Raw genomic sequence first — 21,191 nt, forward strand, 5'->3', positions numbered from 1 at the left:
TTTCTTTTTATTGAATATGTGTGGGACCGATATATACATAATGCTACTCTCTCTGGTGACCCCTGTAACCCTACACAGATGTGAGATCTGCACTATAACCTTGAAACTCAGCGGAGCTCAACCAGTGCTCACAACAAAGCCGACATGCTTAAAAACTACATATAACAGTATTACAGATTACAATTAAAATAGTCAAATGAATGAGACACGGGTGTTTATTGAGGAAAAAAAACAACCTTTACTTAAATATGTCAATACACAATATATTACAAATTGCAGTTAAAGATTGTGCAAACTGATGGATGCTGAATAATAGTTACCAGATACAGCCTTCACATTAAAATTCAATATACAGCAAAGTAAATTGTACACTACAAAAGTGTGTGGCATCTAAAATGTTTACCAGACAATCCTAATGTTAACATAGGGCACCCAAGCATTTTTAAGCTACATAGCCCGACAATAATACTATGTCTAGTTGATCCAAAGGTTCATACGAGTGCTCATTGTTGTGAGTGGAACAGTAATGAGCAGAGCTTTGCCATGGTAACCATACAGAGTAGGCCAAAACAGCTGCCCAGACAAACCCCAACAGAACTTAATAACAATCACAACCCAAACTAATGTCACTACGAGCTGAACTTGAACCATCATCATGGATTAATTAAGTCTGTGCAGCCCTTTTGGAATAGTCTTATAAATATTCTTCACAAACATTCCGTATCAATGGCCGCACAAGGTGTTCTGGATGTTGCCATGATATGAACGCTTCTTGTCCATTTGCATAGAAAATAAAGAAGCCTAAGTCTTTTAAACAATTGCAGACCAACGGTTGAAATGTGCCTGCAGGAAAAAATAAATATAACATCTTTGATGCCATGTCCTAATTTCCACCATGAGTTGACTGGTTCATACTAGTTAATGTCTGCAGGGTTACATGGCAATGCAACAAATTGTGTGGCTTCTCGCAAAAAAGAACATCCTTGCAGGAATGAGGCCAATACTGGGAACAAAGGCATTTCTGTGGGACATCCTCAATGTATTTCAACTAGTGCTCCCTCTTTGGCAAGAAAAATGCACCTTGTGACATGACAGAGTAATGGCATATCAGATCAAAGTAAAATAACACTTCATTTGTTCTGAGAAAACAAACATACAAAAATAAAACCAATAGCTTGAAAGACAAATGTTGCATACTAAGCCTCCGGCACATAAGGCACATTTTTAGTTACAGGTTGTCTCGGCTGGGCAGCCAGGGTGGACGGAGTGAGATAGAAGTTAGAGTTAACAATAGTTAGCTTCCCAGTCTCCTATTTTGGCAAAGTGACGATGAGTGAGGATTTATTTCCAGGTTGTAATTGGCCTTGGGCAATCATCACATTTCCTATCAGGAGTGTGCTGGCAAACAGGATCGTTCTAAGAAAGGCTGAAGGTCCTTTTGTGCAAAGTGGTGAGGGAGGCTGGTAAATTCAAGGCAGTGCCTCACCAGTCAGCTGCACATCCAGACTTTCACTTGTTTCCAACTGGATGAGCAGCGAGCCAACGTGTGTTCCAGAAGTCCTCGGCTTGAACTGGACAGGCAGCTTCAGATAGTGCTGAGATCTAATGGGTGATAAATAATGACTATGCATCAACCAGGAAAGCAGCATTCATTAAGGTTAAAATAAAGAAGCAATCACACACACACACACACAAAAAAATAATAATAATCAAATAACTTTCTCCACAGCTAGACATGAAACCGGAGGTGTTGACAAATTTAAATAATTTAAATTGCTTAGAAGGAACGTCATGGTTTGATCATTCTGTTGTTTTAGTCTCAGTGGCTAATTAATACAGCCCTAAAGGTTTGGACTGTCTAATAAGAGAGATTAATATTTATCACAGCAAGTCTTCCAGTTATTTAGCAAGCTGTACACATACCATTAAAGTTGTTCAACAAAACACCTTGATCATGCAGTAAGCTCAAATAAATTTGTTAACCAGTTTTTGAATGAAACATGAAACAGGTTGGAAACAAAATGCTTTTTCAGTCAGGGATTATGAGCAGTTGACTCACCTCAAGGAATATTTGGAATGCTTGATGTGGAAGGGCTCCCTAGGGTTTACAAACCTCAGCTGCAAATCAATTTGAGAAGCCACACATCAAACGTCAAATCCATGCAACACACAATAAAAATCAACCTCCAGAAACAGGTTAGTCGTGTTATGTAAATTGTCTTAAAATGGAAAACTAAACAAGGCAGTCGACTGTTTCAGGCAGTCCTCACCTCATGTGTGTTGGGCGAGTTGTTGCGGATGTTGACCTTCAGAGTGCTGCACTCGCCAATACGTGTATCAGGGAAAGCGTAACGATCCTGAGGTGTATTAACACCCTTCCATACTGCTTCATCCTGGCTGGGAATCAAATGCAAACTGTTTTATGTATTAGTATCGACAGCGAGTGGCAAAATACTAGTATACTGTATGTCGTTTGACTGGATAATCAGTTAAAGTAACTGATACCTGGATTTGGGCATTTCAGCTTTCCTCCTCGTTTTAACTGTGGCCTCGGTTTTCACTAATGAGCAATCTCCTTCCTGAGGTCTTTTAAATGATCCAGAGTAGATCCCCTACAGACAAATGCACGTAAGATTACTTTCTTCTTTCTTTTTTTCTCTTCTTTCTGAAGACTCGCAAAAAAGAGTATTTGTTACTTATTTGTTATAAATTAATAATACTCAAAATGACAATATATATGTTCTGTAAGGCACTTTGTTAGAGTGACAGCTGTGGTGGAAGCTCTATATAAGATTTATTGTATCATATAGTCACACAGGTTTGCTAACTACTGCAAATATTAAGTCATAAGAGATGAATTAAGCATTTTCAATTATTGAGTTGAGATGAACTGGTATTGGTTTTGTCTTTAGGAAAGATTCAAATATGTGGGTGAGACAAGTTCAGAACCCCTGAGCCGTAATATAGTACAAACAGGACTACAAATCAATAAGCAATTACCGTGCCGCATAGTTGAAAGCGGATTCTAGATTTCTGCAAGGGTTCAGACAAGGGGTGGCACTCCAAATCCCAAAACTGAGCATAGTCGCCTCCGTCTCTTGGTAAGAATGTAATAGGCACCTGCAAGAGAATACGATACAGTAAATCATTACACTAATATCACAAGTTGCCACTCATCATTAGACCTTCAGGAGGAAAAACTAAATAAACAAAAAATACATTATTTTTAGTACTATGTTGGTATTATCTATTGATATTGTTATAGATTTTAAAAATGATTTATGCTATGAAGCTATCAATTTAGAATCGAAGAATACCATAGAAAATAATAAAAGAATGCTCCTTTTACATGCTGGTTTATAAAAAAAAAAAAAAAAAAAAAGCAAAGCATGACTTCGACTATTATTGTAATTACCTGCATCTTTTCATGGGCTCCCAAAGTGCCTGAGACTCTGGAACAGCTGAAAGCTGTGTAGGTGGCCCGATAGACATCACAACTGTTATCAACACCCTGAGGAAAGAAAGAAGAAAGTCTGACTCACTGCTTTTAACAAAAGGTCTTGGGATGCGCAGAAAATTTAGTCACTCAGTGAGTCAGACGTATGATTGAGCATCTTGAGTCATGGCAGAAACGCTCTTTTACGCGTAATTATCTGAACCACTAAAGATGTCGAGGAACACGTGGCAACTGATTGATGGTTGGAGTTGTGTACTCACTGTATTGTTTATATTGAACTGAGCAAAATTGATTTTAAGGTGTTGACTTTGATGGCGCAGCTATACAAAAGAGCAAAGAATAGAAGAAAAAGCAATTCAACTGAAGAGAGGGAAAATATATATTAAAAAAATATTACCTTAACATAAGGAGGAGCAAATGATGATATGTACCACCTCACTTCCATTTCTCCATTCTCCACCTCCAACTGAGCCTCTAGAATGCAGGATAGATTAGAGATACAATACAGGCCGCTGACACTTTGCAATTTCAAGTTCTTATTCCAAAATGGCCTGCAGAATATGATTGCTGGAGGTGCTCATACTTCAGTCTTCAGCTGAACTTCAAAACATTGGTATCCCAACCTGATGTTTCTCCTGAAGGTGTGTTGGGAAAGATGATGTTTTTCTTGCCGATCTTGACCAGAGGTTGAGATAACTGCAGTGGTGTTACGGGCAGTGCGGACTTTGAGGTCAGTCTGACTGGAGGCAACATCGGAGTGGCAGCGTGAGGGGATAGGGCTGACAGCGTCGAATCTGCAGGTGCAGCGGAAACATCTAAGGCCAGATCTCGACGGATTTGGACCTTGATCACCTGCAAATTGCATCTTTATAGATGATTTCTCACATACAAAACATGGTTTCTTGATTGGATTGTTTGTTAAGCTCCTATACCTTCTGTTTCCCATCACAATGGACAAATATTTTCCCGTTCCAAGGGAACATGTCAGATTTGCTGGCGAGTGAAGGGTTGGGGCTGATCAAAATCTGCAGGTGACACCTAAAATTTAAAAAGTAGTAAGATACTAACTTTGGGTAAACCTTCAGTATTGCTGCAAGTTCATGACAGGCATCCACACACCAGACAAGATAGGTAAACTATCCTTGAATCCAATCGAAATTCTATTGCATCACAAAGGCTAAAAATGCTGAACAGAAATGCTGAATTTTAAATCACACTCTAAAACTGCAAATCACTTGCAGTATGAAGTGGTGAAAAATTTGTGCAAGGGACATTGAAAACCACATTTTTTTACTTCATCACAACATTTTACAGGTATTTCTAATGTAGTTTTCTATGAATGCACGTATAGTTAAACACAAATTACATTCAAAGCAGTTAACTGTAAAATACAGTCACATGAATTTACTATGAGACCAAAGGCCTTGAAATTTTTTCTCTAAAAATCACAATAATCAGATTGCAATCCATTTATTCTTACTTTGGCTCGATGATTCCATGCTGAGGCGTAATGGTCAGGTAATGAGCAGGCCAGGACAAATCAAAACCTAACTCTCTGGAAGTATTGTTCTTGATCTGGACCAGATTTGTGGCTGCTGCAACCGCATCTAAAATTAATAAATAAATAATAATAATAATAATAATAATAATAATAATAATAATAATAATAATAATAAGGGTTTTATTTATAATGCACTTTGCGTTTGTCGACAAATCTCAAAAAATCTTAAAGTGCACAATAATTGCTCATACACATATATTAAGTAAATGCATTTGCCAATTCCGTAACTTCCACAAAAGTATGAACCCAGGTTTTTGTACTCACTCGTACTTGGAGCTGCAAGGACAAGCTGTTCTGGATGGACAGTCCATGTCTCAGACTCTCGAGGTGCTGGGTCTTGGGTCTGTCACGTAAAGCAAAACAAATAAAAATATATATTTTCTAGTTCAAAGAACTTGAGAGTCAAAATTCCACTGCTGAAATAAAACTATGATGGCTTTACAGTACCTTTATTGGAGACCCTGTCACTCTAATTCCTGGACCTTGGGGACCCTTCACTGGCAGCACGTCCAAGGACACATTACCATTTGCCATGCCACTAGCAATGAACACAACAGCAACATAGATGTTAAAGTTATCATAGCTGCACAAAAATAATTAACTACTATATATGTCAGTAGGTATTGAATCAAATCAATTGCAAAAGTTAAGATTGGTTACACCCCCCACGGATTAACAGTAATGAACCTCCAATGTACAATCAATAATGCCATTTCAGACGATATAGATTTTCCCAGACTAGGTAAATGTGTTATGATCGTAAAAGCTAACATTATTAAGTCGTATATTACCTCTTTGTTAGCAAGTCTTCTCGAGCAGGGATCAGCATCATTGCAGGGCTGTTGCTCTTCTCACACTCCTTGCTACTTGTGCTTCCAAGTAATGACACTGCCACTTTACTCATGTGGCCATAGAAGATATAGGCCTCATTTGGCCGCTGAGGCAGGTCAAATGCTATGAGAAGGTGACACAAGTCAGTTTGCCAGAGCCCAACAAAGTTATTCGGAGCATGTATTGCAAAACATTTATTCCAGAAACATCTGACTTGCATTTTACTTTTCGTGATCTTGAGAGAGAAATTCTCATAATATACTCTGATGTTGATGAAAAATAGCCCTTTCTTAAGTGTATCTCTTTTATTTGACTATTACTTAACGATGCTTTTAATCAGTTGCATTTACAGATGACAAGTCAATGCTTTTACATTTTGGAGCAAACAGGCGGGATAATTATTTTGTTCTTTCTAATATTTTTGTTCTTTCATGTGAGACGTCTTACGCTCTGTGATGATCTCCTCTCCGAGGAACTCCTCATTGAATCCAATGTTTTTCAGCAAACTGTTTTCAGCAAGAACTTTCTGACCAGCATCTGGTTTGCTTTGAAGTAGTCTGAAACATGAACAAAAGAAAAAGTGAGGGAACAAAAAGGCAATCCGAGATTCGTTAGACTTTGCAATTTTGAGAAAAAATATTCAGTTATGAATATAAAAAACATCACTTTAAAGATAAAACCAGTTTCTTATTAAAACAAAATAAATAATAACCTCCGGTACTGTTGCCTCGAGACCTCATCTCCACAAAACAGTACAATAGTAGCCAGCAGAGGTGGATTCGACTGACACAGCATTTGCTCTCTTTGTGTAGACTTCATGAGTACCGTGATCACCTGAGAAAAAAAGAAACAGCCCAACACAATTACTATATGGTAATTTTCCCAATATCAAAACGACCGTGGTCCCTTCTCCTACCTCTTGCGTTCTTTCCTTAAGGACAAATTGTGATGGGGAAAGGCTAATGACAAAAGGGTCCATAACTGACCGGTTCATTACATCAGAGAAGGCCACAGCCTTAATGAAAGCTGCTCTTGAACCAGTGTTTCTGACACACAGGCACACTTTGCTAACATGATTAATAGTAATGTCTGACATTGTTGCCACATAGCCATCCGCCTGCTTCCTTTGGTCCTCCAGAATTATGTTGCTGGTGCCACCGTAGCCTGAGAGTGGAATCTGAGCAAAGACAGTCACACAATATGACCATAACTCAAGTTTCTCGATAGTGAACTCGGCAGGAATAATAAATGAAAGACTCAAAACTTTGAGAATGGCTAATGAAAAAGAGAAACAATCTCACAGTGAATTTGACCCCTGGTTGTGATGGCCGGATTCCAGACTGTTTGATCTCCAACTTTGATAACATGCAGGCTACCCTTGTGGGTGCAAATAACATGTGGACAGTCACATCCTCTCGTGGGCGGATGGACAGTTCTCCGTGTCGAGTCAAACGCTCTTCTGGACTGAACAAACTCTGCAGCTGTAAAAGAGTCGAAAATCTACATATATAATACATATAACTTTGACAATAATACAGATGTCATTGTCAGATTGTTTTTGTACAGAATGATGGAAAGGTTGTCAGAAAATACCTTTGTAAAAAAAAAAAAAATGGCTTCATTTTACAACTGCCATGTTTCAATAGAACTATGGAGTGCATCAAATGTTAATGTATCACCTGAACAGGATAAATCTAAAAAAATAAAAATCTTACTACAAATTGTATGATACATCCACCCAGCAATCCATACATTATCTGAACAGTAAGTATGTAGGTGATTAATAAAATGAACAACTTTATGGACAATGAAGCGTGATATTGTAGAAAAACTGAAAATATTAAGATTCCGTTCAAACAGTTTCTATCAATTTACCTGAAAGCAGTCCTGGTCTTGACCACGAATAAGTAATCGCAGGTGCTGGGTGGTAGTGGGTGAATTGTTTCTTAGAACCAGTTTCTGCTGACTGGAAAAAAAAAAGTTGCACTTTATTAAGATCATAAAATTATGGTTTCATTTCTGCATTACAATTATTAAATGAAAAGTAATGACATTCATAAATAAAACGCTGTAAATGTCCCTACACAGCTCGCCCCAAGGTAACACCTCCCCAGGCCACAAATTGCTTGTTAGACAGAATTGGTGGGATGTCAGCGTCCAAGCAAAAATTAGGGCGAGGAGCAGCAGAGGAAACAGGTTTGGCACATTCTTCAGAGACCACCTCGCCTTTCAATTTTACTTCATATTGCGGCCCCGATGGCAGCACCAAGATAGTGAGAAGGCTGGAATAGAAAAATATTAAATTGACATTTTTTGTATTCTTTTTTTTTTTTTTTTTTTTTAAATGGCATTTTTTGCTCATATTTGTATACCTCGCTTTGTATTTCTTGGTACCCCGTGCTTTAAATGAGACCGCAATTTCTTGCTCCTCTTCCACTGTAAGGAATAGTTCATCAGGTGTCACTGAGAAACAGTCCTCGACATCATTGCACTATTGAAAAGAGAAAAAAAGAGAGATAAAGAGATAAGGAAATTTGAAAAGGGAGTTTTTCTTTAAAAAAAAAAAAAAGGTAAGGAAAGCTTTTCAATTGAATTGTACAAAAACAGCACAAAATGTCAGTCTTATTCAAAGATTGGCTGTTTTGAGTGAAATAAACTTATAATTACCCTGAGTTTCATCCACACGTCAATGTTTCCTGCATTCTTTAACGGTAGTGTCGTTTGACAAGATTTACCCAATGGCGCACGTAGGCACACAGTCTGTAACAAAACACACAAAGACTGACATCCCTACAGCAGGAAAATGAAATTACATTGATTCTAAAGAAAACCAAGTAGCTACCAAATTTCTATTCAGAGTGAATATAAGCATTTCGACAAACCAATTCTTGCTTTTGTGGAAAGCAATATGTTCAGTTTTGCATTAAAAATAAAGTGGCAGAGGATGTCAGAGGTGGAGTAAACCAAATGAGTTGGCAATTGCTTACACAATTGCCAGCTGATTAAATTCTTGAATATAAGAAATGTCAATCAACTCCAATTAAAACGCCCAGACAATATTAGTCTGTTATAATTCATTAAAAAAATTATAATCTTTTGACTGTGATGTACAACCTTCTTTTTTTTTTACATTACATCACACCCAAGTTCTTGGTGCCTTGCATTCGGGCATCAGCCTGTTCTTTAACCCTCTGGTCCATGTGAACATTTATTGCTGCCATTGTTAAATACCTGCAGATCTTTTGGTGCGTGGACCCTTGCAGTTCCAGACCTAGCTCTGATAGGAACACTTTTGATTACTTGACTCGCACCAGGAGAGTCGACTTCTATGTCCACGCGAGCACTGTACTCTTCAGCTGGACCCAAGTCCCCTGACAAACAGACGTTTGTTTATTTTTGGTGCAGCAGGTTCCTGACAATTGGAACTTAATCAGCTAAATCCAGCACACTGATTGTTATTGAAAGGAAAGTAGGCGTTGCTCTTGATTCAGCTGTGTGTGGCTGGGATGAGGTCTTAAATCATGGCATGAGACAAATTCTGCCACTAAAATAAGCTAATGTCACTATGGTAAGAAATATATATTCTTCATTTTAGAGGTATTTTGGTGAAAGTATGCAACAGAAATGTTATTAGGATACAAAGGAACCGTTTTGAATTGTAAATAAATAACAGATTTCATTCTATTAATTTCAGTGTGTTAAAGAATCATAAGGCACAAATTAAATAATAAACCTCATACCGGAAGATTTTGTATACTTTTGTAGAGCTTTGAAATGAACCCAAACCATGAAACACTCAGGATTCTAGGAGGGAGAAAAGGAAGTTAGGTGAGGTCATGTTACAACATTGGCTCTGTGAAATTGTTTGAAGCTTTACCATCATTTATTCTAATTCTAAATGTTGGTTTCATTCAACAAAAAGGAAAATTGCATGCCATCGACACATCAATTCAAACATGCTAACAAAGTTTGAAAAGCTTAAAAGAAAACTAACCTCTCCATGGTTGGCAGGCAACACGTGATTCACAACAGAAGGTGAAATTAGTGGGGTCATGTGACCTGCTGGTTGTGTTGCCTCTGATGGTATGGAAATGTGCTGTTTGGACATTGAGAAGCAACGCCATGCTGTCGCCTTCTGAAAAAAAAGATTAAGTGGAATATGATTCAATTGTTTTGAATTTTTTAAACTACAAATCCCTCACTAATCCTGAGATGCCGCAGACTGATACATGCGCTAAAGTAATGATATGCATTGTGCATTGACTTACCGCACTGATGACAAGTCGGATGGGCACTGTGGCTCGGGTCATATTGACGAGTTTCAGAAGAAGGGATTTGGAACTGCCTGCTGGCAGATCTCCAAAATCCAAACATCCAGATTTACCCACGTCAACCTAAGAAACAAAATCAAGGGCAGATTTTTACTTTTACTATCCTCCTCAAGAAGATGACTTAATCTCGCTAGAGGAAATAGAGATTATTTCATAGTTGGCTCACCTCTACAGAAGGATTTTCAGCAATGGCAACCAGCACTACCCTTTTGGCAAAAATATGGGCCCTGTCAGCCAGTTCTGTGTTGGCAGTTGCAGGCCAGGAGCAAACACTGAGGATATACTGGTAGACACCAGCCTTTGGCGGGATGAACAACACTTTTTGTTCTTCTGTACTTTTGGGGCCAATGACTGTCTTGTTTTTAACAATCAGCCATTGGTAAGGCAAACTATCCATCTGCAGTGATTGGGGTAGAATACAAGAGGACAATATGAATCTAGTGCGCTGTCATCAATTTACAGCGGAGATATCAAAATCAATCTCCACAAGTTGGCCCCAATAAAGGCTTTGAGTTCCTGGACAATCTCAAAGATATTTCAAATTCAGAGTTAGTCATCACTACCTTTTCTCCATCAACGGACAGACTTGTAATTGTTATTGACACGTGTTGCCATCTTTCGGAGGGATTGAAGAGGCTTAGGGAGGTTTGTGAAGCAATTCCGATGCAACAGGCATGAGGAAACTGCAGCTCCTCAGGCGCCACCACTTGAACTGAAGAAACAAGAACATATGAATGCATGATCTGTTGTACTCGCATCAAACTAAAAATCAACCTTTACCTCTTAGCTCATCAAGACAGTTTGCCACCATTGGTTCTCCACCATATTGGCTGTAGAGTTTTCCTAGCATGTCTCGATGGCTCTGGGAGGATATAGGAAGGTGATAGGACCCCGCAGCACTTGCCAGCGCCAGAGGTTGTACTGTGGAATGGATGTGCCTCGCTGTTGGTTCACCATTGGACACATCTTAAATAAGTACATTTAAAAAAAAAAAAGGACAGTGTTAACCAAGCCAAAGAGAGTTAAAGAAACAATGAAATTAATACTTTCTTAAAAAGAAAAAAAAAAAAAACATGCCTGGAGGAGGCACACTGTAGAGACCGGTTCCTGTTGCTGCCACATGATAGACCCCAGGATTTAAGTGAGCATCAGGTCGTAGTAAGTACTGCTGAGTTATTTGAGAGTTAACGAGGGAGCTTGCCAAGGGACCCTGCATATCTCCTTGATGGGGATAGTCTATCAAGCCAGGATAAGGAGGCTTAAACTTCATGGGTCCATAGTGTAGTCCCTCTGATGAGTAGGACTGAGGTAAACCAAGCCCACCAGGAAAGAATGGTGGGGCAGAGCTGGCAGCTTTCCACTGTTCAGACGTCGGAGGAGCTACTGCGTGGCCACTTTGTGGAATATGAGAATTACCGCTACAGCCCGAGTCAACCTTTGTGACCTGCTTGACTTTGGACTCAGGTGGGTTTTTGGAGTTTGCTGAAAGACCAACAATTTTCTCACCAGGACAGCCATGGCTACATTCGCTTTGGCTGTGGGTACATCTCAGATTACTGCTACCACATGAGGTCTCTGGATTTTTACAGTGCTGTGGTGGTAGCTGTTCCAGACTTTTAGAATGTTTTGGCTCCACTTCGAGGCTTTTGGAATGGCTGCATATTTCCTCATCTTGTTCCACAGGCGGAGTTGGACTAAATCTGATGATTGTGGTACTAAGTGCCATGGTACAATCATTCTAAGGGGGAAAAACAGAATCAACATAGAAAATGTTAAAGCTAATAATAAAAATATTTTTTACTTTATATTCACTTCAGCCTGTCCTGTACTACTACTATATTTATTGTATGATGCTGAGCAATTTCTTTTTCAAGTTCAGTCATTTTAACTCATTACAAGCTTGCTAATGTAGTTGCTAATTAACTCATATTAAATTATGCTTTCTTTAGTGCACCAAATAAATAAACAAATAATCCATTGATAATTCATGGCACAAAAGTTGACTACGCAAGAACAGAATAAAATGCAATACTGAATTACTAATGTACATAGAATAAGATGTTCACTTGAAAATTGATTTGGTTGAAGGTTTTACAAATATGTGTATAGACAAATGCAACATCGAAACACATTTATACATCATAAAAGAATACGGTGGTACCTTTTGCCTTGCGGGTGTCGGCAAAACTGTAGCATCGTTCATTGAGATGTATGTGAGCCTGCTGAGACTGGGGCTGGAGCAGGTAGAATGAGGAGAGAGGTCATGACCTGGGCGTTTGCCACTGGCACCTGAAGAAGGCACAGTACTGCAAAGAAAACAACAAAAATACAATTGCAAATCAAACAACATTCTTATTGAGATTTTTAAGCCTGGGCATTATTCAACAAGGGCAATAGACACCAACACAATAACTCTAGGCTGGGTAGAATTCTGGCTTTTGCTTCCATCTATGCATCTGTGAATAAATATTAGGCAGTGAAATTGCCATTTGTATGAATCCTTTAATATTTTATAATCAGGTCAAAGCATTTATGAAAAAAGTATACTTGTGCAGCTTTTAAGTGATACAATACCTCTTAGCTTTAGGTCGGGAGCTTTGACTGGGAGAGGAGTGAGTCAGAGGAGAAGTGGAGGGCCTGAAGTTACACTGCGTCTCTTCCACACAGGGTTCTGTTGGCAACTCTGTAAACAAATAATGTCACTGATTTAGTTTATTTATAATACTCTTGTCGTGCCGATATGACCACTCTAATTATTCTCTGAGGAGCACCCGGCATGGGATACTTGTGGATTTATCTCGTCAAGCTTAATTCTAAGTTCCAATGATGTTCTTGCTGAGAGACGACTAGTCTTTGCGGTTTGACACAAGTACTATTTTTACCTGCAAGTCCAGTGTGTGTGGATAATTTCTTGGAATCCAAAGTGCTGGCAGAGTTGATTGATGAATCAGGATGAGGAATGGAACTTCTTTCTAGATCAGCCTTGTCAGCAGAAGATAATATATTTGAGTTAGATATTGAAGAAGCACTCTCCTTTAATGCTGGTGCTGCTCTTATGAATATCACCTCTTTTTTGGAGCCTGTCTCATTGCCCGTTTGTTTTGCTGAACATTGTTGTCCAATATATGCTGGTTGGTTCTTTTGAGCTCGGTTGATGTTGTCAGCCCAGCCAGTGAGGTCAAAGGTGGTGTGCGCTACTGATGTGTCACTGCAGCTAGACATGTTATTTTTTAAGTATTTCTCAATGTCGAAAGCACTCTGGTCTTCAACACAGGTAGTTCTTTGTAGTGTGACAGACAGGCCAATCTGATCTTCATCAGGGTTGCGCTAATAGAGGGAGATGGGAGGAAAAATGTTATGTTTGCAATAAATAATGCAACAAAATTGCTACATTTAAATTTTGATCATTGCCTTTGTTGATTTACAGGCAGCTATTACAATTTAATTATAAAACCAATCAGAGATTTACAAGATCAATGTGATTCATTGACATTTCTTAATGTGATTCATTGACATTTCCTAATGGGAAGGAAAAGTTAGATAGAAAACAGAAAAGTATTAAATAATGCATGGTGATCAATTTCAAGTTAGGTATAAATATTAAGTGTAAGTATTAAGTATAAACATATCTGTGATACACTTAAAAAAAAAAACTTTAGAGTAATGTATTTTTTTTAATAAATTAAAAAAAGTTAGCATAAAGCTTTACATGTTCATTTGGACAAGGTTCCACTGTGGATTTCCTAGGGCCCGCAGGTTCATTGGACTGTGTCCGATTCATTTCCCTACTTTTCTTGGACAGCTCCATGATCATGGCAGCCAGCTGTGATGGGTCAGTACTGATGGAAGCATCAGCAATGGCTGATGCAATTGTGCTGATACTCAACATAAGATTGCTACTGTTATTTTGGGGTGACACGTAGGTCTGACTCGCCATATTTGGGACAGAGCAAGGCCCCTCATTGCAGTCACGCTTAGCTTCGAGGGCATTACGGTCCTAAAAAAGAAGGCACATTTCATTGTGATGATGTCAACTCATTTAACCAGTGGTGGACGATTTTAACATGGTCCTGTTTTCATGGAAGTATAAATGACTATTGCGGAGGGCGTAGACTCCCACAAACATTTAAATATCAACAAGCTGATTTTTACCTTCTGTTCACAGGGGCCAGGGTCTGTATTTGCTTTTGGTGAAATCACTTCACCAGATACCGCAATTGTTTTGTCCAGATCATCTGTAAACATATTGAGATAAAAACCAGAGAACATAGTCAATCAGGACTCCAATGTCATTCATAAATGTCTAGTCATTTCCCATTCATTTGGATGAAGTTATTAATGTGGACTCACCAGGATTTAGTGCTTTATCTGCTTGACTGACTTGCATGTAGTCAGTTTCAAGAGAGCTCTCTTCAATTAAGTCAGAGGAGTGAAGTAGTGCAAATGGTTCCCTCTTCTCTGGAGAGATGATATTATATCCAAAAGATGGCTGTAGTGGTGAAGAAACAGAAGTTACATCTTAACGCGTGAAAGGGGCAAGCTAAAGCCAAAAGGCACGTTGGTGCTGTCACACAAAATTTAAATAAATTTTCTCTTCAGAAAGCGGACGCTTTATGAGAAATAGTGCTTGATAAAACTTCATCTAACTTGATGGAGGCAAAATTTCAGAACAGCATTTGTGTATGACTCACCCGTTTAACCCCTTCCGTGTTATTACCACTGCAGAGACAGCCCAGGGCTTCAGAACGTTGTTCAAAAAACTGCCCTAATGAGAGTCGCAAGTAACTTTGGTCGCCTGGATTAAACTCAGGGGAAACTTGTGATGCCCTCATCAAGATGTAGCTGGTACTACCAGCTTTCCAAGAGGACTCTTTTTGACAAGGACTGTTGCTGCTGGCTGATACAATCTGCTCCTCCTGCAATTTCCAATGAAACAAATAATACACACAATACACAGAAAAATGATAATTGAAGGTTTGCTCTGTTGAGTTTTACAGTATAACTGCAGAGCCAGACAATGAAGCGTCATGAAAGGGCTTGTTCCAGTCAACACCCCATTGCATTGCAAGGACTACAATAAGCATCACATTTTTGTGACCCATACCTGCATAAATTGGTGCTCCTTTTCAAATTCCACTTGATCTTTGACTATCTTTTCTAGTGCATCACCTGCACCAAAAAAAAAAAAAAAGCCAAAAGAAACATGAGTATTGAAGCTATACTGCAAATGACATCACAGCATCAACAATGTGTTCAGTGAGTAGAACACACGTGGACATACAGATGGTATTCGTTAACTTGATACATACCAGCGGAAACAAAGTCCTCAGTTTGAAAATCTTCATTGTTTTGTGTCTTCTCAGCAACTTCCTTCTCAAAGGAGGTGTAATAAGCCAGATCTGTTACCCACTCCCCTTCTTCATTCTTGTACACCACACTATTATGAGCACCGGCACCTAAAGAAACAAGCAATCGTCACGGGAGGCTATACACTATAAGGGCTACGTATTTATGAACTAAAAATTGTAAAGGTAACATGACTTCAACATCATTGTACACTTTAAAAAAAAAAAAAATCCAACAAATGTGTCTTGGTCTATTTGTAAACACCGACCTTGCTGAAACTCTAACTCCATGGAGTCTGGACAGTTGTTCCAGTCGTGATCTTGCTCCTCCTGGAAGCTCCGACAGAAATATTTTGGTTCCAGCGAAGTAGAAATATAATCGTTATCTTCCTCACTGGTAACATCTGAGGCCTCTGCTGCAGGGTTACCACACGGCCCTCCTCTTAAATTTGCCAAAGGCAGCACCTGAGTTGAGATTTTTTATTTTTTTAAAACCAATCTGACAGAATAACATTTGGATATGTAGCATGAATAGAACTGCAAATTCTCTATTACCTTGGAGTTGTGGAAGTTGTCTTGAGTAACCTGAAGTTGAGAAAAAGGGGACTTGGCTGGCAAGGATCCTTTCGATCCACCTTCACTTTTCCCAGAGTCAGCTCTCTCATTTGTCATCCTTGACTCTGTGTTTTCCATGGCATCCTGGCATAATCACCCAGTTTTAGCTATCCAGTTTTCTTAGACGAGCCAACAGATTGTCATGCCGCCTGAGCTACCAAAAACCCTATCATATATTCACTGGTTGTATTGCCTTAAAGTTCATTTTTGTTTTCCTTAAGTACTAAACACTGACCAGGAGCAAACAGCGTTGCCAACTTGTATAATTAATGTGAAATAAATATATTGGAAGTATTCAAGATTTTACTTATTTACCAAAGTAACACTGCTATTATTTTGGCTAGAATAATTTGCACCACTTGCATCATATTACTACTCACCAGTGCTTCCTGTCTATCCATAACCATGCATCTATGGTTCACGGGAGAGAGTTCCTGATTTTCCTCAGATAAAGTTTTCGAGGTGCTGGTTTCACCGTTTCCAACAGGACCCACGCGGTCACCCATCTGTTGTCACACAAAATAGTGCAGAAAGCAACACAAGATTAAACCTGTAAAACTGCCACGTTGAATGCAATGTGGTCGAAAACAAAAGCAGTGCATCTAACCTTTGTGCTAGTGCATCCAAGAAAAAAAAGTTGAGCTCACCAGGACAAATGTTAGTCAAGAGCCCTGAAATACGTGACTAACTAGAATGAGATTACTAATTAGTATGTCAGAATCAGAGCGAAAAGACTATTTTACAGATGAACAGCTAACCATGGCTTATCAGTCTCGCTGCCTGAAAGGGGCAATAACTAGGAATTGCACATTTACCTCTGCATGTGTGGTAAAGTTCTCCCTTCCAAGTCTTGCGGGGTTGCTTGATGCCCCATCACCATCTTCACCAACAGCACCGCTACCCACAATTCCCGGCCCACGCAGCAGATCATAGGTGGTTGGAAAAGAAATTGTTGAAACTCCCCCATCGTTTCCGCTATCTTCACTCCCACTGCTTCCATCCCCTCCACCTCCATCCCCTAGTTTAGACAAAAACAACCACCATCATTATACGGGAAGACAACAACAAAAAAAAAAATCTGATTAGATCTGTTGAGCTGTTTACATGTTCAAAGGGAGTGGGAAGAAGTGTAAATTGACACACATATATTTTATATTAACTCTTAACATTTTTCCAAATCATTTGTGCCCCTTAAGTTGTAACAGTAACCCTCAATGATTTCATACAGCTTTCAAATGTACAATAATTTAGAATTTCACTTTTTTTTTTTTAAATAAAAAATACAATTCCTAAAAACTGTCAATATGACGAACCTGATCTGAATAAAAAAGTATGCATAATAACTAACCTGCGACAGGAGGGTTGATAACTTGTCCCTCGGCAGATCGTCTGTGTTCAATCCCAGACACAGATGGACCACCACGGCTACTTATCGACTCATCATCCGAACTTCCCCCTTCTAGACCTGGCCTAAAACTGGGACGATTACTTTCACCAACCTGTAAAAAGACACAGTCATGCAAGGATATCATAAATCATTTCAAACGATACAAAGTAGTCTGGCATTTGTGAGATTGTGACGGGTTGGCTCGAGAAATACTACTTCTGGTCCATTTCTCACCAACTGCCTGGAGATGCTTGGTAGTAACTTGGTTCGAGTGGAAGTGCTTGTCCGTCTGGCAGACTCGAGCTCATCCTCAGTGTCCTCATCACTGGCAGGACAGGAGTCCATTCCTGTGGCAGCCAGACGCACAACAGGCATCTGGAAGTTGTCCTGGAAAAAGGGAAAAAAGTGTACTATTAAAAACACACACGTCAAAAGCCAAATGTGTATTTGTACTCACCTGATCGTAGTCGTCAATGATCTGGTGTCTGTGTTGTTCAGGCTCAATGGAATTTGAAATGGAATGGACATCAGACCGAGGCAGCATCTAACAGACACCAATGAACAAATTCTTTGTCATTGTTTGTGACAGGAATATTTTGTTGACATTCTACTGGTGTACACTACCTTATAAATGCAGGCCTTAGATTCAGTGTTTAAAACTTACCGTGGCAGGGAGCTCTTGGCCCTCCACTGTGCCCCTTTGCATGGAAGGCACTAGTTTTTTGAAGTAGAGCTCCAACTCATCGTCAGGCAAGTTGTTGAAATCAATATCATCCTCTGGGGATTTACAGATTAAAAAAAATATGTATATACATTTTACCAGATATTTACAAAAGCTTTGAGACAGAGATGTAGGATGCTTTAGCTGGAAGAACAATGAACAATTTACAATACATGCATCAGTCATACCTGAAATGTCACTGTCTATGCTGTCTATAGACATGAGCCTTTCATTTTCCAAAAAACTGGAGTTGCTGCCGCTGAAATGGTCACTGTCCACTGCTTCACTTGGTGCATTCTTTTTCTCTGCAGTAGCTTGCAGGGATGGAACCTGTAATATGATTTTGGTAAAATTACTTGCTGTTATAGTCCACGAGCCTCCATTTAACTTGCAGTTAAACCTAGTTATGCCCATCAATAATATATGGTTACTAATTAGTGCCACATATTTGTATTTACATAGGATTTTTTTTTTTAATATAGAATAAGATGTTACTAGCTTCACATTTCAGTGAAATACATTAAAAAATACCTTTTTATCTGTACAATCGACTTGTCCAAATTGAGCAAATGTTAGGAGGCCTGTTGAAAGATCTGGCAAAGAAGAAACTCACATTACAGCATGTTTAGCCTTGTGCAAAAGACAAATCATCTTCAACACAAATAAATACAAAACGTTAACAAACGTTACTCATTTAGCAAAGAGAATGATGGTTTTGGTGGTAAATTAACAGTAGGCAAATAATATTTATTTGGGGAACTGCGTAAACAGGGATATTCTTACCTGTCAGAGCTTCTGTGTGACTGCCCTGGACTGAGCTCATATGAGTGGGAAGACCCGGGAGGGAGCCTTGGTTTCTGGATGCACTTTCATCCATTTTAATGTTAACCAGCATTTTTGATAGACGATGTGCTGCGAGAAAGTCATCTGCATTGTCCCTAAATAAATAGTAATAGTCGAATGATTACACATATTTAATATTTCAAAAATATACAAAATTACTCCACTGACTCAAGCAACTAAAGCATAAATGTACATCTTTGATGCAATCAAAAGAGCAGACATTCAACAAGAAAATCTGGGAATAGTGATGCAAGTAGGAATAGCATTTAACATGGCCTCATTCTGAAGAAGCAATTTGACAATTAATTAAATTTTCATCCCTCAATGACAAATGCATTTTACACTCTGCTGTATAATTTTGTTGCACATTGCAAAGCAGCAGCCTACCCGCACCAGTAATGCAAAAAAAAAAAAAAAAAAAGATGTTGGCGTGGCAGGACACACTTTTCTTCAAAAAGGAGTTTATTTATTTTGCATATCGCAAGACTAGAACCATGATGCTCCGGTGCAAAAGCTTAACACAGTAGACGTAAACTTGGTTAGAATTTTACTCACATGTCATCCTTGAAGCTGAGGGAAAACCTTGGCTGCTTGTCTTCAAATGTTGGTGATTTAGCATGCTGCAGCTTTTCACTTTTCTCAAGGTATGCAGCAGCAACACAATCTCTGTAGAACAAGAAAATACAGTAACCTCGTTGACAATAGTCTTGAATTTAAAGAGAGATCAGTTCTAACTATTAAATGCACATTTAAACTGAGTAGGTAAATATTGGCCATCTCAGCACAGGAAGTGATGGTTCTGAAGAAGATGCAGTTACAGGTCACATCTGTCCCAAAAAGAGGTATGCTCCCACCTGTTCTCAGATGAAGGTCTAATTTTAGCCACTGTAGAAGCAGCTACAGGCAGACCGGGGCCTGAACCCAGCGTTATATTTCCCAGAGTCGAACAGCCATTGGTGCTGTCCAACGACTTGCCAAGGAAACTGGGGAAGGGTTCATCCTCTAATTTGTAAAAACTCTCTGCCATTTATTTGAACAATCGGGGTCGTGGTCCCCGTTTTGCTTGAGAACAACTCAAATCAAGACCATCTGGAATACCTAGAAAACATTAATGAGGGAGAGTCATTATTTAATAGGGAATCAATTAACTCAGGGCTGTCAAACCTTTTTTCACGGGCCGCATTGTGGTCAGTTTTTTTTTTTCGGAGGGCCATTATGACTGTCAACCCAAATAAATGTATGAGCACCTCATATTCTATACAGTGAAAGCTACAAAACAAACGAATAACTCATTTTCAAATCAGATGAGTAAAAACTAGTCAAATATTTTAAAATATACATATTATTAAAAGTGAAGACAATTTGCAATTCTAGTAATGACACACAAATTTGATGCACAATTTGTCTACGCGGGCCACATAAAATGATGTGGCGGGCCGTATCTGGTCCCCGGGCCTTGAGTTTGACACCTGTGAATTAACTGTACATTGTAGTGTTTATAATGATAGTAAATTGGTAAAGAAGTAGTGCATTGACATAACCTTGCAAAGTCGTTAAATGCTAAAAATGCATATATGATGTATTCGCAAAGCTCACTGATGTGGCCGAACTAGGCAACTAAATAGCAATATAGGCAAAGTGCTAACCTCTAACGCTAGCTCCTGGCTAAAAACAAATTGGTTAGTTGAGCTCACGAACCATTTCTCCCAACAAGTGGCTTTCATTTGCAGAAAACATGAGCGATGTATTACTTACTTTAATCACGTTGAACTGAACTGCGGCGTTCTATCCCTCCCTCCAGATTTAATCAAAGTAAACACTACAGTGATAACAATTAGACACATTAGTTACACACAGACTGATAGTACCGTTCAATCGCGTCCGTGGAGTAAGCGGGGCGTCCGATCTCAATTCTTGTTTGGGTTCTGGAGAAGGACCATCGTGAGCTACAACTTAAATCCACTTTTCCATAGACTCTGCAGTTTCCCCACTTCAAAACGTCTGTTACGAGAAAACAAGTTGGAGCGCTGAAAGTGCCTGAACTCCACAGGAAGCCCGCCAGAACGTCATACTCATCAGGGTGGGACTTAAGTTATTATC

General features: G+C 39.1%; 1 protein-coding gene across 5 annotated transcripts; it reads right to left on the reverse strand.

Moving 5' to 3' along the window:
• Positions 1–199: 199 nt before the first annotated feature.
• cep192 (centrosomal protein 192) lies at positions 200–21,162 on the reverse strand. Of its 5 annotated transcripts, none has more exons than XM_049730605.2 (53): positions 20,960–21,162; positions 19,946–20,189; positions 19,647–19,757; positions 19,032–19,186; positions 18,780–18,841; positions 18,437–18,578; positions 18,192–18,304; positions 17,985–18,071; positions 17,762–17,914; positions 17,489–17,639; positions 16,956–17,158; positions 16,521–16,646; positions 16,081–16,224; positions 15,795–15,990; positions 15,490–15,636; positions 15,285–15,349; positions 14,872–15,096; positions 14,531–14,669; positions 14,333–14,415; positions 13,890–14,177; positions 13,247–13,507; positions 13,063–13,162; positions 12,755–12,863; positions 12,342–12,486; positions 11,687–11,918; positions 10,961–11,146; positions 10,744–10,892; positions 10,347–10,577; positions 10,118–10,243; positions 9,844–9,984; positions 9,590–9,653; positions 9,081–9,220; positions 8,517–8,609; positions 8,222–8,340; positions 7,934–8,131; positions 7,725–7,815; positions 7,151–7,330; positions 6,766–7,026; positions 6,562–6,683; positions 6,297–6,406; positions 5,810–5,972; positions 5,466–5,556; positions 5,283–5,361; positions 4,938–5,064; positions 4,390–4,495; positions 4,081–4,309; positions 3,855–3,931; positions 3,416–3,511; positions 3,001–3,120; positions 2,506–2,612; positions 2,271–2,415; positions 2,060–2,118; positions 200–1,602 (listed from the first exon to the last, which is right to left on the reverse strand). In XM_049730605.2, exons 2-53 carry the CDS (start codon positions 20,116–20,118, stop codon positions 1,470–1,472), a joined length of 7,353 nt encoding a protein of 2,450 aa, XP_049586562.1. In that variant the 5' UTR covers positions 20,119–20,189; positions 20,960–21,162; the 3' UTR covers positions 200–1,469. The 5 variants fall into 5 exon arrangements, with proteins under 5 accessions (XP_049586562.1, XP_049586560.1, XP_049586561.1 ...); XM_049730603.2 differs by having other exon boundaries at positions 9,844–9,981; positions 11,258–11,918; XM_049730604.2 differs by having other exon boundaries at positions 2,271–2,397; positions 11,258–11,918.
• Between the last annotated feature and the right edge of the window lie 29 nt (positions 21,163–21,191).

Source organism: Syngnathus scovelli, chromosome 9, assembly GCF_024217435.2.
Source record: "Syngnathus scovelli strain Florida chromosome 9, RoL_Ssco_1.2, whole genome shotgun sequence".
Taxonomy (NCBI): domain Eukaryota; kingdom Metazoa; phylum Chordata; class Actinopteri; order Syngnathiformes; family Syngnathidae; genus Syngnathus; species Syngnathus scovelli.

Bases quoted from the DNA above. Each gene is read 5' to 3' on its own strand.
- cep192 (XM_049730600.2), bottom strand. From the start codon at position 20,118: ATGGCAGAGAGTTTTTACAAATTAGAGGATGAACCCTTCCCCAGTTTC. The intron at 15,637-15,794 runs GTCGGTGTTTAC...TTGTTTCTTTAG, and splicing joins GGAGTTAGAGTTTCAGCAAG to GTGCCGGTGCTCATAATAGT. The intron at 13,163-13,246 runs GTGATATTCATA...TCTGCTGACAAG, and splicing joins AGACAGGCTCCAAAAAAGAG to GCTGATCTAGAAAGAAGTTC.